Source organism: Rhineura floridana, chromosome 22 (assembly GCF_030035675.1).
Source record: "Rhineura floridana isolate rRhiFlo1 chromosome 22, rRhiFlo1.hap2, whole genome shotgun sequence".
Classification (NCBI taxonomy): domain Eukaryota; kingdom Metazoa; phylum Chordata; class Lepidosauria; order Squamata; family Rhineuridae; genus Rhineura; species Rhineura floridana.
In genome coordinates, this window is record NC_084501.1 from 594,982 (window position 1) to 610,837 (window position 15,856).

The following is a 15,856-nucleotide window of genomic DNA, read 5'->3' on the forward strand; positions in this document are numbered from 1 at the left end:
GTGGATGAGACAATGGTGTTGGGGAGGGGTTTGGATTTGTTAGGCACAGAAGAACATTTTGGACAAACCAGGTCTGTTCAGAAGGAACCAAGATGGAACCACACTGTTGGCAGAGTAGCTTAGGGAAACGCTTGCAGGAGCTGCAGAAGGTATGGCTCAAAACAAATCTCCTCCATTGAGATGAAAATTAAAACATGGATGAAACATTAAAAATTAAATTGGAGAGGTGTAGAACCAGGCATTGAGAGTGAAGAGGCATAAGACAGCAATTCAGAGGGCCAAAACACTGCAGGCTAAAACAGAAGTGCCAAAGACACTTGAAGAGACACTAATGCCTCAAAGCCAAGACGGATAAACTGGAGTGCTTGGTCTTACAGGACAGCATTGAGATAGTGAGCATATCAGAAACCTGGTTGAGTGGAGAGACCCAGTGGGACGTGGCTATCTCTGGATATCAACTCTACAGGAAGGACATACTGGAGGTGGCGTCAGTCTGTATTTCAAAGAGGGTATGAACTGGGCAAGCTAGAAATCCCAAAAGGGGCAGATTCTTCTACAGAATCGTGAGTAGTGATACTGGGCCCCAAGAGTAATTTAGTAGTGTGGACATATTATTGTCCTCCTGATCAAAATGCTGTGGGAGATCCTGAGACGAAGAATACAATCAAGGAAGCATCCAAAAGAGGAAATGTTGAAGTAATGGGTGACTTCAACTACCCTCACATAGACTGGCTCCGTGTGTGTTCCAGTCACAACAAAGAGGTGAAATTTCTAGATATCCTAAATGACTGTGCCCTAGAACAATTGGTTATGGAACCGACCAGAGGGGCAGTGACCCTGGACTTTACCTTAAAGGCATCCAGGATCTGTTGCAAGATGCAAGTGTTGTCGAACCAATTGGGAGCCGTGACCACAGTGCAATTAAATTAAACATACATGTAAATGACCAATTGCCAAGAAAATCCAACGTGGTCACATTTGACTTCAAAAGAGGAAACTTCACAAAAATGAGGGACCTGGTAAAAAGGAAGTTGAAAGACAGAGTCAAGACAGTCAAATCACTCCAAATACTTGGGAATTGTTTAAAAATACAGTATTAGAAGCTCAACTGGAGTGTACAGATCAGATATTGCAGAGCTGGAAAAGATTCAGAAAAGGACTACCAAAATATTCTAGGGGTTGGAGCGACTCCCTATGAGGGAAGGTTGCAGCATTTGGAGCTCTTGAGTGCAAAGAAGAGGTAACAGGTGACATGATAAGGCATGTCTAAACTTATGCACAGCATGAAGAAAGTGGACAGAAAAAAGTTTTTCTCCTTCTCCCATAATACTAGAACTCGTGGACACACAATGAAACTGAATGCTGGAAGATTCAGGACACACAAGAAAGGACTTCTTCACCCAGCACATAAACGCTGCAATTCACTCCCACACGAGGCCGTGACGGCCACCACCTTGGATGGCTTTTAAAGAGAACTAGACAAATTCAAGGGGGATAAGGCTATCAGTGGCTACTAGCCATGATGGCTATGCTCAGCCTCCACAGTTGAAGGCAGTGTGCTTCTGAATACCAGTTGCTGGAAACTGCAAGGGGGGGGCAGTGCTCTTGCGCTCAGGTCCTGCTTGTGGGGTTCCCATAGGGTCATCTGGTTGACCACTGTGAGAGAACAGGATGCTGGACTAGATGGGCCATTGGCCTGCTCCAGCAACGAGCTCTTCTTATGTTCTCTTGGCCAAGTTTCAATTGTCCCATGGACCTTTCCTCCCCCCCCCCGCCAAACACACAATAGTAAGTATGTCACCTCCTCCCGCCAGCAAGTGCAACAAGCAACAACTGTCTTCCCATCTTGGAGCTGCAGAGGAGGCACATTCAGATTGTTCTGGCAGTTGTGCCACAATTTCCTCCCGCAGCAGGGGATGGTGTTGTTGTTGTCTAATTGCTGTGTTGCCAAGCTCTTGGCAACAAGGGCCCAACCAACAAGGGAAGGGGCAGGGTCCTCGTAACCAATGCTTTTGGCTTGGCTACCTACAGCTGACCAAACCAGCCATGAAAATAAGCCCACATCAGCTACTAGCCTGCAAAGAAGCTAGAAGGCAGCATTTTCATGCTGGCTGTGAGGAGCAAGTCCATGGAAACACAAGTGATTAGCCTCTCAAGGTAGCAGAAAAGACCCACCAAGAAGGGTGGTGGAAGAGAGAGCTAACTCTTTCCCCACACCTGCTGCCAGTCTGCTGCGTTTCCATGCTGGTCATGGAGAGAGAGACTTCTCTTCCACTGTTGCTATCAAAGAAACTGAACAGGCGTGCAAAGGAAAAATGGAGCAACCCATCTTTCCTCCACCAGCATGGAATTTCTACTCGCCTACGGCTACCAGTTGTTAAATCCTGCTGGGAGGAAGGGCAGGATATAAATGAAATAAATAAATAAATAAAATAAAAAATAGTAGCTGGCATGGTGATCATATGCAAGGAAGAGTTGCATGCCTGGAATGCTATGCAGGCGACCAGGATGGTTGAGGAGGGACAGAGGCCCCAATTAGCGTAGTGACGGGCAGAGGGAGGTATGGCGTTGTGAGAAGGACATGCCAGGTAAGGGGAACACGGCCCAGACAAGTAGTGGTTGTGCCTTGTTCCGGTCTTCCTCACACCCATAGGGTTGTTGGTTGTCCTCTCAGCCAACCCTCGGATCTCCAGTTGCTGCTTCTAAATGCCAGATCGGTACATAATAAAACCTCCCATGTCCATGATCTGATTGTGGATGAAGCGGCCGATCTGGCATGCATAACCGAGACCTGGGTTAGCCTTTCCCAGCTCTGCCCACCGGGGTACTTGGTTCAGCATCATGGTAGATCTGAGGGTCGGGGAGGGGGGGTTGCTGTGGTCTACAAGAGTTCCATCTCTCTCATCAAGCACCATGTCCACGTAACAACTGGTCTGGAGTGTTTGCACCTTGTGCTGGGTCAGAGGGACAGACTGGGAATCTTTTGGTGTACCGCCCACCCTGCTGCCCAACAGCTTCCCTAACTGAGCTGACGGAAGTGGTCTCGGAGGTATTGCTGAGATCCCCCAGACTCTTAGTACTGGGGGATGTCAACATCCATGCCGAGACTACTTTGTCTGGGGCGGCTCAGGACTTCATGGCCTCCATGACAACCATGGGGCTGTCCCAATATGTTAATGGCCCAACGCATGTGTCGGGGCATACCCTAGACCTTATTTTTGCTACGGGACATGGAGATGGCAATCTGGATGTGGGGAATTTTACATCTTTTCCTTTGTCATGGACAGATCACCGCTTGTTGAAGTTTAGACTCACAGCGGCTTTTTCCCTCTGCAAGGGTGGGGGACCTATTAAATTGGTCCGCCCCCGGAGACTAATGAATCCTGAGGGTTTTCAAAGGGCTCTGGGGGATTTTCCGGCTGAAAAGACTGGCGCTCCTGTCGAAGCCCTGGCTAATCTGTGGAATACGGAGATGGCTCGGGCTGTTGACACGATTGCTCCTGCGCGCCCTCTCCTGTGTAGAGCTCATACAGCTCCTTGGTATACTCCAGAGCTGAGAGCGATGAAACAAGATAGGAGGCGGCTTGAGTGGCGGTGGAGGCGAACTCCCGACGGATGCAATTATGCACTGGTAAGTGCCTCTACAAAACTGTATTTAGAAGCGGTGAGGGTGGCGAAAAGACAATATTTTGCTGCCACCATTAAGTCTTCTCTTTCCCACCCAGCGGAGCTTTTTAGAATTGTCCGAGGGCTACTTCATTCTGGCCCTAAGGACACAATATTACCATCGGTAGCCCGCTGTAATGAGTTCGCTGGGCACTTCCAGAATAAGATCTTATGCATTCGCCGGGATTTAGACTCCCAGTTTATAGCAGTTGATCCAAAGGAGGTGTCCGGAGCACAGTCTTGTCATGTTTTGTTGGATGAGTTTCAGTTGGTTCAGCTCAAGGACGTGGACAAGGTGCTTGGACAGGTACGTGCAACCACTTCTGCACTAGATCCTTGCCCCTCTTGGCTTATAAAAACTAGCAGGGATGGAACAGCTACCTGGGCCAGGGAAGTGATAAATGCCTCTTTACGAGAGGGAGTGGTCTCTGGCTGTCTGAAAGAGGCAGTAGTGAGACCACTTCTGAAAAAACCTTCCCTGGACCCTGAAAATCTTGATAGCTACAGACCAGTAGCAAATGTTCCATTCCTGGGCAAGATCTTGGAACAAGTGGTTGCTAGCCAGCTCCAGGCGCTATTGGATGAAACCGATTATCTAGATCCATTTCAATCGGGTTTTAGGCCCGGTTTTGGCACTGAGACAGCCTTGGTCGCCCTGTATGATGACCTATGTTGGGAGAGAGACAGAGGGAGTGTAACTCTGCTGATTCTCCTTGATCTCTCTGCAGCTTTTGATACCATCGACCATGGTATCCTTCTGGAGAGGCTTGTGGAGTTGGGTGTTGGAGGTACTGCTTTGCAGTGGTTCCGCTCCTACTTGACGGGTCGTCTCCAGAAGGTAGTGCTTGGGGAACATTGCTCGACGCCGTGGGTCCTCCAATATGGAGTCCCACAGGGGTCAGTTCTGTCTCCCATGCTTTTTAACATCTAAATGAAGCCGCTTGGTGTGGTCATCAGGAGTTTTGGAGTGCGTTGTCACCAGTATGCTGATGACACGCAGCTCTACTTCTCCTTTTCATCTTCTTAAGGTGAGGCTGTCAATGTGCTGAACCGTTGCCTGGCTGCGATAATGGACTGGATGAGAGCTAATAAACTGAGGCTCAATCCAGACAAGACTGAGATGCTGATGGTGGGTGGTTCCTCTGATCACATGGTGGATACTCATCCTGTTCTCGATGGCGTTACACTCCCCCTGAAAGAACGGGTTCATAGTCTGGGAATACTTTTAGATCCTTCTCTGTCACTTGAGGCTCAAGTAGCCTCGGTGGCACTGAATGCTTCGGTTGGTGGCCCAGCTACGGCCCTATCTGGACAGAGAAGATCTCACCTCAGTTGTTCATGCTCTGGTAACCTCTCGATTGGACTACTGCAATGCGCTCTACGTAGGGCTGCCTTTGAAGACGGCTCAGAAGCTACAGCTGGTGCAAAATGCGGCGGCCAGACTAATAACGAGGACTAGGCGGTCTGAACACATAACACCTGTTCTGGCCCGCTTGCACTGGCTACCTATATGCTTCCAGGCCAGATTCAAAGTGTTGGTTTTAACCTATAAAGCCTTATACGGTGCGGGACCACAATACCTTTTGGAACGCCTCTCCCGATATGAACCTGCTCGTACACTACGCTCAACATCGAAGGCCCTCTTCCGAGTTCCGACTCATAGAGAAGCTCGGAGGATGGTAACAAGAACTAGGGCCTTCTCAGTGGTGGCCCCCGAACTGTGGAATAGTCTTCCCGAAGAAGTGCGCTTGGCGACGACATTGCTATCCTTTCGGCGCCAAGTTAAAACCTTCCTATTTTATCAGGCATTTTAGCTTTTCCTAAATATGTTTTAATTGGTTTTAGATTATGGATTTGCATTTATATTTTTTGTATTGTTCTACGTGATTCTATTGTATTTATTATATTTGTTGTACACCGCCCAGAGAGCTATGCTAGTGGGGCGGTATAAAAATTCAATAAATAATATATAAATGAAAGCGCCTAGCCCAGAAATGAAGCGAGCTGGCTACTGCAAGAGGGACAGCTGTACCCCTCTCCTAAAGCAGGTTCGTAAAATCTTTTGCATGCTAGTAACATTTGTTGGCTTTTACAAGGCTGTGCTTTAAAGGGATGCTTCAAGCTTTCATGGCTGCAACACTGTCCTAAAGCCACAGGAAGAGCCCAGTTGGCTTTCCAGAGATGAGGGTAGGGTGAGAATGTTTGGGGGGCCCTCCCCCACCAATTTTCAGCTGCCAGTAAAACCTTTGCACAACCTACCCACAGATCTTCTGAGCTGAATCTGGAAGGTTCATATCCAAGGTGGACTGCAGGAAGGAGATGTAATGGATCCACAAGTCCATGCTGAGTGGGATAGACTGCAGACCTCGCTGGAAAACCTGTGCAGCAGCAGCGGGGGAAAATTTTAAATGCTTTTTCAGTTGTAGAGGACTAGGGGAGGAGATGCCAGGAAAGTTTCCTCCCTCCCCACTCCTCGGCACCCCACCCTTCACACTTAAGATCTTGGGACTCCCTCCTTTTTTCTGAAGTACCAGGGAGAGGCTGCCACAAGCAGACATAAGGTGGTAGGGTGCTTCTGTCCTTTTGGGAGAAATTGCATGGATGACTTTTGCCTTGCATTTAGAGCCTATCTACCACATTTGAAGATAAGAAGGTACCACCCACCCACCTTAGTGTATCTGAAGGCTTTTTGTCCTACCCAGTTGCATGACGAGGCTTGGCTCACTTGCTCAAGATACCTGGAGCCTGCCCGCCCTGCAACACCTTTAAGTGGTGGGCAGTATGTGTACAGCACACAGTCTAAAACAGGTGGGTCACAGGGACTCACACACATAAAAGGGAGCACACACCTGTGGAATTCCCTCTTGTGCCTCATTACCTCCTCTGTCTCCTTGATGAAGTCAAAGCGCCGTTCCATGTCCGCATACTTCTTCCAGTAGCCGTAGCAGTAAGGATACCGCAGAAAGAAGCTGTCAAAGGCTTTGCGGGCTGCATAGATGTGATTCTGCAAGAGCAGGGAAGAGGAAAGCTTTGGTAGCTTGGAAAGAGAAAAACCAGGCACACGAGAAGACAACTTGCTCCTGTAACAACGCAGGTGAGGGTAGACCAAAATCTCAGGTCCCAGAAGTACATATACGCCATACAAGCAACCTTCATACGAACATAGGCATCTGGCTTATAGGTGGCATTGTCTCTCTGTAGCTCTCCAGGGTGGTTTGAATAACCTTACCCAGCCCAGCTATTAAAGATCTTTTTATCAAAAGGTGCTCCCGGGGTGGAAACTGGGATCTCGACATGCACAGAAGGGGCTCCAGGACAACCTTATCGCCCCACCCCCACCATCTGGATGCAAAATTGTTTTTTAAAAAAAGGTTGGGGTAGGGGAAAACAAGTGTACCCTAAGGTGCGAACAGTATATAAATATTAATCCCGTGTTCAATTAATTGTTACAGGATAGTTCAACGTTTCCCTTCTGGCATTTGGTTTTATACGAAAGCATCGGTACCTGAATTTGTTTTCCTCTCCCCATGGCATTCCTTTTTCTTTTGTATCATTTATTACTTTTGTATCATTTTTCTTTAATCTTAGAAAAAATTAGGCATTTTATATGTGAATAATACTATTACATGGGGCAGGGTTTGCATTTAAACTGGTGTCCGTAGAGACAGCGTCTAGTTAGACTGAAGCAGCCGCATCTGATGAAGCAGGTCTGGCTGCTGCAAAGCTCACTGTCGTTGGTTTCATTTCTAAGATGCTGCAGGATTCTTTGTGGTTTCAGGTGTCACAAAAGGAGGTTCAAGCACTTTCTTGGCTGGCTACTGCTCCTCAAAGTCTTTCATCAAATAAGCCTCTCTCTAATTAGGAACAATTAATGTTCCCTTTCACACAATTTCATCCAAGCTTGCAGAGGTCAAAAAATCAGCTTTACCCAGGCAGATGCAAGCAGGAGCTACACAATTTTTCTGCATAGTATAGAATTACTGAGACTTGCACGGGGTGGGAGTGGGGGGTAGGAAGGCACCTGGATCTGTTAAATCTCCTCTTTCAGAAAAGATATGAAAGTAGGCACCACGCTGCCCAAGATATAGGATTGTATTCAACTAGGTCCTACTCAGAGTAGACCTACTGAAGTTAATGAACTTAAGTTAATTAACTTCATTATGTCTGCTCTGAGGACAACTAGAATTAAATACCCCCATACAGAGTTCTTGATCTTCCTACCTCTCAAAGCTACATTACTCTGCACTGGACTAGAGATGGGTAAAAATGAGTTTTCTTATTTACTGATTATTATTATTTATTAAATTTATATCCCACCCCTCCTCCCAGAAGGAGCCAAAGGTAGCATTTTTTTTCTTGAAAAAAAATGAAATTAAGGGGAAATTTGAAAACTATGCTATACTTATTTTTTTAGTTCCCTCTTTACAGATCTGAAGTCACTTTAGGAACACAATGCATTATGCATAACTTGGTTTGCTTGGTATGTTACATTCAAAAATTTGTAGGTAATATTATGTACATTACAAATTTACTAACTGAATTCATTTTTAAAGGTTTTTATTACAAATGGAAGTGCAAGCTAGAAAAACAAAAGGATGCTGCCTTCTGCTGCCGCCACTGCACTGGAGTCGCTTATACCTGGTTCTTGGAGAGGCCTTCTCAGGGGAAGAGAAGCAGACCTGCCAACCTTCTCTCTATCAGGACGCCCAGAAGCAAAAGCAGAAGCTGAATTCCTCCTGAGTTCTCTTGTGGAAAAAAGGGGCAGACTGCCGCCCCTGGGATGTAGAGTTGTACTCTACTGCTTGCCCTCAGTGCACAGGAATTGTAACGACCCAATACATAAAAATATTCCTGTTACTAGTCTTTCAGAAATTATTTGGGGAAAGCAAAGGCCGGGTAGCACTATATGAACACCATGTCTTAAAACATTTTCTTTGCCATTCTAAAATAAAGTATTTCATAATCCAACTTTTTAAAAAACCCTTTCACTTGATTTTTTTGTGGTTCCCCTCTCCCTCAAAAGTCTTCGCATATTGTCAATCAGGATGCGTCTTGGGAAGAGGGAAAAGATCCCCAACTTAAGACTTTTTCAAAATGTGCTGCTATGTTTTTTCCTTTTGGGGAATTCCACTGTAGTTTTCCAGTTTCACTGTTAATTTTCTGTATGTATGCATGTATTTATAGTATTTGTTATTTTTGTACACCGCTCAGGTATTAACCTCCTGGTATTAAGTGGTATATAAATGTATGAAAAAACAAACAGTCTCTACACTGGACCCTGGGAGGGTCTGCACGAATCCACAAAGCTGGTTGCACGCAGTAATCCCTTCTTCCCCTCTAGCAAACCCTCCTGCCACAGACAAAAAGCACAAAAATCCCCTCTGCTCCACTCACGGTTGGTGAGGTGTCTTTTACAGCATCACACACACAAGACAAGACGGTGCACCAACAGGTACAGAGAACTTGAGAAGGCAACAGGGAGGCCTCTCACTCTGTGCTGAGCTTTTTGCAGAAGCCACAAGGACTTTGCACTGCTTCTGCCTCTCTTTAAAGCCCAAAGAGTGCCCATTCTATCCCCTGCCTACATACCGCAGGACTTGGGAGCAGGGTGGTAGCGCAACACACACATACACCCCGAGGGCCACAGGCTCCCCAGCCCTGCTGTGCTGCACTCTTTGTACATATGCAAGGATATTATGATGCAATCACTTCCTCAGAGGCGAAGGCTACAATCCCATGCATACATTGAGAAGTCTCCTTGAATGAAGTGGGACTTGCTTCTAAGTCAAAATACAGAGGATCCGCTATAACAAGGGTCTAAAACTTTCTAGAAGCATTGGACAAAAAAGTGTTTCACCAACAGATGTAAAGTAGTACCAAATGCTGCTTGGTTATTTGACACCGATATTCATAACTGGAGAACTGAACACTCAGCAGAATGCAGATAGTTGGGAACATCTAAACAAAGAGCACAAAATCACCTAAGTGGGTTAAGTGCATGATCATGGCAGATACAAGAAGGCCTCTCTTAGATCCTAGCACCTCATCCAGCCTTGAAAAGAAGTCCACAAAAATAACAATCCTGATGTTTTCCTTTCTTTTTTTTCCTAGCCTGCTGGAGGCTGGGAGATGAGACTTCTAGCCTGCTGCTGAATACTAGGCACTGAGGAGGCGGCTTCCACCTTTATGGTTGTCTACTTGGTTTATATACTGAGAACAAAGGCTCAATCCATCCTTCCTCCGCCAGCCCACTCACCTGCCTGCCTGCCAGTCCTTGCTGCCTATTGCTACCAGGTGAGAGCTTAAAGACAAGGCTGGCCTGGCCCCTGAGCATGCCCTGTGGAAAAAGCAGCCTATAGCTTTGTCAGCTGTTATTCAGTTGCAAGAGATTGCACAAGTGATGGTGAACATATTTGTATTATAATCTTATTCCTCTTTAAACCAGGTTACTTCAAAAATGAATTTACTAAAATTGAAATTTTATTTTTTAAAAAATGAGGTTTTGAAAATATACTTAAAATGATTTTTTTATACATCTTGGTGACGACAAACAACAGTATTCCAGTTCAAAAAGTGTGGACCACAGGATGGGCTTTCTTTGAAGCATGCAAGGGTGGTGGAACAAATGTTATTTATTTACTTTAGGCTTCCCAGCAGTGTCCTCAAAGGGTTTACAAAGCATGGAAAACAATACATAAAATTCCACAATGCAGTTCAAAACTTTTAAAAACAAGTCCAAAACTTTATCATAAACACCCATCATAAGAAAAACCCTGTTGGATCAGGTCAAAGGCCCACAGAGCCCAGCATTTTATCCTCACAGCAACCAGCCAGATGACTGTGGGAAGCCCACAAGCAGGATCTGAATGTAACAGCACTCTCCCCACTTGCAACTCCCAGCCACTGGCATTCAGTGGCACACTGCCCCCAACAGTGGAAGAAGAATCTTGCCGTTGTGGCTAGTAGCCACTGACAGCCTTTTCCTCCATGAATTTGTCTAATCCTCTTTTAAAGCCACACAAGTTGGTGGCCATCATTCTCGGGTTATGAGAGAGGGGGAAAAACTTCTCCCTATCCAATTTCTCCACAACCATGTATACTTTTAAACACCTCTATAATGTCCTTTCCTTTTTTCTAAACTAAAAAGCCCCAAATGTTCCTCACAGGGGAGTTGCCCCAACCCCTTGATCGTTTTGGCTACCCTTCTCTGGATCATTTCCAGTGCTACAATATCCTTTTTGAGTTGAGGTGACCAGAACCGTACACAGTAATCCAAATGCGGTCATACCATAGATTTGTATGGAATTATGATACTGGCACTTTTACCTTTTGTTCCTTTCCTAATGATCCCTAGCATGGAGTTTGCCTTTTTCCCTGGGTCAACATCTTCATTGCACTAAAACCCAAGGTCTTGTTCCTGGTTGGTCATACCTCATAGGCACATATGCAAAATTAAGATATTTTTGTCACTTTACACTTGAATTGTAATTGTCATTTTACTGCCCATTCATCCAGTTTGTTGAGATCTTTTTCAAGCTCTTCGCAAACCCTTTTTGTTTTGACTACCCTGAACATTTTGGTATCATCAGCACACTTGGCTACTTCACTGCTCATCTCCACGTCTAGATAATTTATTAAAAATTTTAAAAGCAAAGGTTCCGATTCTCAGGAGACTCCGTTTTCTCCATCTCTCCACTGGGAAAACTGTCCACTTATTCCTAATCTCTGCTTCCTGTTTTCAAGCCAGTTCCTGATCCGCACAAGGACCTCTCCTATTCCACCAATACCAAGCTTACTCAGGAGTCTTTGGTACTTTGTCAAAAGCTTTTTGAAAATCTAGGTACACACAATGCCGACTGGATCTAAATGGTTATTAACATTTTCACAACACTGTAAAAGGTTAGTGAGACAGAATGCACCACTGCAGAAGCCATGCTGGTTCTGCTTCAGCAGGACTTGTTCTTCTATATGCTTGGTAATTCTTCTATATGCTTGGTAATTCTATCTTTAACAATGCTTTCCACCAGTTTTTCCAGAGCAGATGTTAAGCTAACCGGCCCGTCATTCCCCAGATCCCCCCCCAGATCCCTTTTTAAAAATTGGTACAACACTGGCCACAATCCAGTCCTCGGGTACAAAAGTGCAGAACATATTTTCTGATTCTAGGAACTTCTACATCAGAAAGAAAGCCCTGCTAGAGTAGTTTCTATTAATTTCCTAAAAAGAAGTAGCCAAGAAGGTCTCACTAGTCAGAAATTCCAAAGATGCATTGCGAATACCAAGGAAACTCTAGGCCTGGTTGCCAGACGGACTTCTGACAATGGCGACCCCAACTCAGATGGCCTTACAGCATAGAAAAGAACATAAATGTATAAGGCCCCAGGTTGAATGATACACTTAGGCTCCAAGGGAACTTTGGATGGTTCCTTCAAAGCAGGTGGACAATCTCTCGGCCTACCTCTTGCTCCACATACTGCAGCAGTTCAGTCCATGCCGTGAAGTCAAGCGGGTTCTCTTGAGCCGCCCTCCAGTACCGCTCAAACTCCAGAGGATATGTGATGGAGAGCTCCTCCATGGGTGGGTTGATTGCCACATGCATTACCACATCGGGAGCAGAGGGCTGAGGGGCTTCCTCCTTGGCAGGCTCAGGTCTCAGGGCCGGAGCATTGGCTTCCATGCTAACCCCGTTGCATTCTTGCGCTGGCATGGCCTCATCTGGGTTTGGGGCACCGTTGCTTGCTGGCTTAGGAAGCACATCTTGGTCAGGGCCTAGAGCTTTTAGGAACAAAAATGGACATGAGAATTCTTCCACAGTTCTCTAAAATATAGCTTTGGCAACCCTCACCTAATAAAGCAAGGGGCTAACTGTACTGCTCTGAAGATGGGGCATGGGAAGGATAAGGAATTTCCTGGCCAAGCGGCTCAAGACCATAAGCAAAGGTATCACTTGGCTCTCTCTAGTGTACACAGATTCTCTCTTCCTATCACATATTTTCTCAGCTCAACAAAAGCATATCCCCAAATTAATAGAAAATAGAAAAGGCATTATCTATCACTTCCCTTTAGTATTCTTCCTCTCAGGCTTGAAAATGAGCATCTGCTTGTTCACCTGTGGTGAAGAAGAATCACCTCTAGCCAAAAGACAGAGGAGAGTCCATAGCTCAGTCTTTGCATTCATAAAGAGCCAGGCTCAGTTCTGGGCATCTCCTGATTATAGAAAAAGCACTGGGTGGTTGGGTCATGAGAAACATCTACCAAGACCCTCAGGAGCCATTGCCTGTCAACAGCAGACCAGACTGGGCTGAGGGGCCAAAGGTCTGACTCAGCGCTATCCTGTAGTCTGACACATTTTTGTCTAGGAAAGCTTTTGTAGAGTGGAAGGGACCAATTTGTTCTCCAACTTCTGCATGCTACATGTGGACAGTGAGACTAGCCACCCCACCCCCCAAAATGACTTCTGGATTTATTTGCATGGCCCCACTTATCTAAGGTCTTGCAGAGAGAGTGAGATTCACACTTCTGCTTCAGCTAAACTTTTGCACTAGGTTTCCTTAACCACCTCAAACTGCTAAAACAAGTGGTCAACACACTGAAAAAAATGACAATTTTGACAAATGGCAGATGATCAATATACTAGATATTTGTCAAATACATTTTACAAAAAGCCATCTCAACTACTGGGAATTACCACATCTTGTGGCAATAAACCTGAATTCAGATTTGGGGGAATGGCTCTGTTGTCTTTTATTCTGCTTGATGCCACAGAGTGTTTTAATTATGAGTGCTTAAGAAATGACACTATTAATTCCCACTGCATGAAAATTTCCTCAATTCCAGACTCTACTGCCAATCACCTTCATTGCGAGACCCCAAGCTCCAGCATCACAGGAGGCAAATTTGCACATGTGAGATGTGTGTTGTACTCAGAAAGCAACCAGACCAGCTCTCAAAGCTCTCTCTAAGGCTGCAGTCCTTGGCATGCTTACTTGGAAACAAGGCTCACTGAACTTAATGGGACTTCTGAGCAAACATTCATAGGGTTGTGCTAGAAAGCCCAAAAATACCTGTTGCCAAAAGCCAACAAACATTTGGGAAGCTATAAAAATACCTTGATACAAGCTATAACAAGTGATTTAATATTTGTTCAAAATAATTTTACGTAGCAGCAGTAGCACAAACTGTGATTAATGAAATTATGCCATGTCAGCCCATCGGTCCACCTAGTTCAGTGCTGTCTCCACTGGCTGCCAGTACCTCTCCAGTGTTTCACACAGGGGATTTTACCAGGCCCATAAAATGTGGCTAATGGCCACTAGCTCAAACTGCTTTGAAAAAAATAATTAGACAAACTCAGCCAAGAGGAGAAGTGTATGAATAGCTATTAGCGTTGACGTTCAAAGGCAACAGCCTCTGGACACCAGGCATTAAAGACATGCACTGTTTGTGAGTTTCCAGAGGTAGCCTTTGAAAACAGAAAGCAGAACTATATGGACCTTAATCTGACCAATATATGTCTGTACGCAGAGGAGCACTTACACTTTTAACCCCAATGCCCACCTCCACCTGCAATCAGAATTCCCAGCATTTGGTAGTCAGGGACATATTCCGGGTTTCCTATAAGCACCTGGCTAGCCACTGCTGCACACCAGATGTCCATCTAATAGGGATTATTGGTTTCACTGAGAAAGAGAATATATATTCTGATAAAACAGGGATGGGGGGCCCACGGCCCTCCTGATGTCAGACTCCAAACTAACATTAGCCACAGCATGGCCTATTGCGAGGCTTGCTGGGAGTTTTAGTCCCACAGTATCTGGAGGACCACAGGTTTCCCCATCCTCGCCATAAGGAGGGTGGGTACAGGCCAGGGCTGTGGAGTCAGAGTCGGAGTCGTGAAGCCAGAGTCAGAGTTGGGAGCAATTTTGGGTGGAGTCGGAGTCAGCAGAAATGTACCGACTCCGACTGCTTCATAAATGGCAAATGTATATTAACTAGTAACAAATTTACTGTAGTAAAATGGTAGCACAAGGCATTTCATCACCACCACGTGGATCCAGCGCTTGGAAAAGTTACTTTTTTAAACTACAACTTCCATCAGCCCCAGGGATTGGGCTCGTGGGAGATGTAGTTCAAAAAAGTAACTTTTCCAAGCTCTGGATTCACGTGGTCGTGATGAAATGCCTTGTGCTACCATTTTACTACAGTAAATTTGTTATTACTAGTTAATATACATTTGCCATTTATGAAGGAATCGGAGTCAGAGTTGGAGTCGGACAGTAGAAAAATAGAGGAGTCGGAGTCAGAGGTCTGGCATACCGACTCCACAGCCCTGGTACAGGCATCAGCACCTGTTATCGATGAGAGCTAAACACAAAACCTCTAAGCTCAGAGGAGGTCCTAACAGCAGGAAACATCAGTTGCACGGAACAAGCCACCAGGGGGGTGGCCCACCATCTTCATTGTCCTCCCTGCTTGTGAGCTTCCTAGAGACAACTGGCCTCTCTCTATCACTGGAAACAGAATGGGGCCCAGCTGACCCAAGAGAGGAAAATCATGTTATTAAACAGGGGAGTACAGGGTCCCCCTGCCTCCCAACTCATGTGGCTATCAGCATTAATTATGGCTTTAGGTTCAGAGGCTGGGGGGCAAAACCACAGGGGATGGCTATTGCCTCCACACCTGGCTTCATCTGACAGGGCACTGATGGATGCTGGACTTGGGAGACTTTTTGTCTGATCCAGCAGGGTTCTTCTTCAAGTTTTTATGAAGGATTAAACCAGTCTTTCCCAAACTGGCACCCTCCAGATGTTTTGGATTACAACCTGCATTATTCCTGACCAACAGCCATAGAAGTTGTTAGTCCAAACGTCTGGAAATCATCAGACTGGGAAAGGCTGGCTTAGTCAGATGCGCAGCGGGCAAATCTGTTGAAGAGGTCTGTCAAAACATACACTATGCAGCAGCAGCCACTGAAGGCAAATAACTGGGGTGGGGTGGAATCACCGTTACACTTAGATATTCTTTAAGAAGGGAGAGACAAATTCATCATAACTGAATGGATCTTCCTCATACAGAACCCACAAGAGATCATAATCATAACAGGTTTACTTTTACACTGCTTTTTGGTCAAGGCTCCCATGCAATGCTGTTGGCAGAAACAGAACTGCTGGCCTTGACTGACTTTGGGCAG

General features: G+C 45.7%; 1 protein-coding gene across 4 annotated transcripts in view; it reads right to left on the minus strand.

Annotated features, from left to right (window-relative positions):
* The window catches only part of LOC133375105 (pre-mRNA-processing factor 39-like), a 40,672-nt gene that overhangs the window by 22,521 nt on the left and 2,295 nt on the right, over window positions 1-15,856 (minus strand). For all 4 annotated transcript variants that reach the window (XM_061606627.1, XM_061606626.1, XM_061606624.1 and 1 more), the window contains exons 2-4: window positions 12,125-12,441; window positions 6,545-6,670; window positions 5,926-6,044 (exon numbers count right to left, since the gene is read on the minus strand). In XM_061606627.1, coding sequence (XP_061462611.1) covers window positions 5,926-6,044; window positions 6,545-6,670; window positions 12,125-12,373 — 494 coding nt within the window. In that variant the 5' untranslated portion in view covers window positions 12,374-12,441. The remainder of the gene's footprint in view (window positions 1-5,925; window positions 6,045-6,544; window positions 6,671-12,124; window positions 12,442-15,856) is intronic.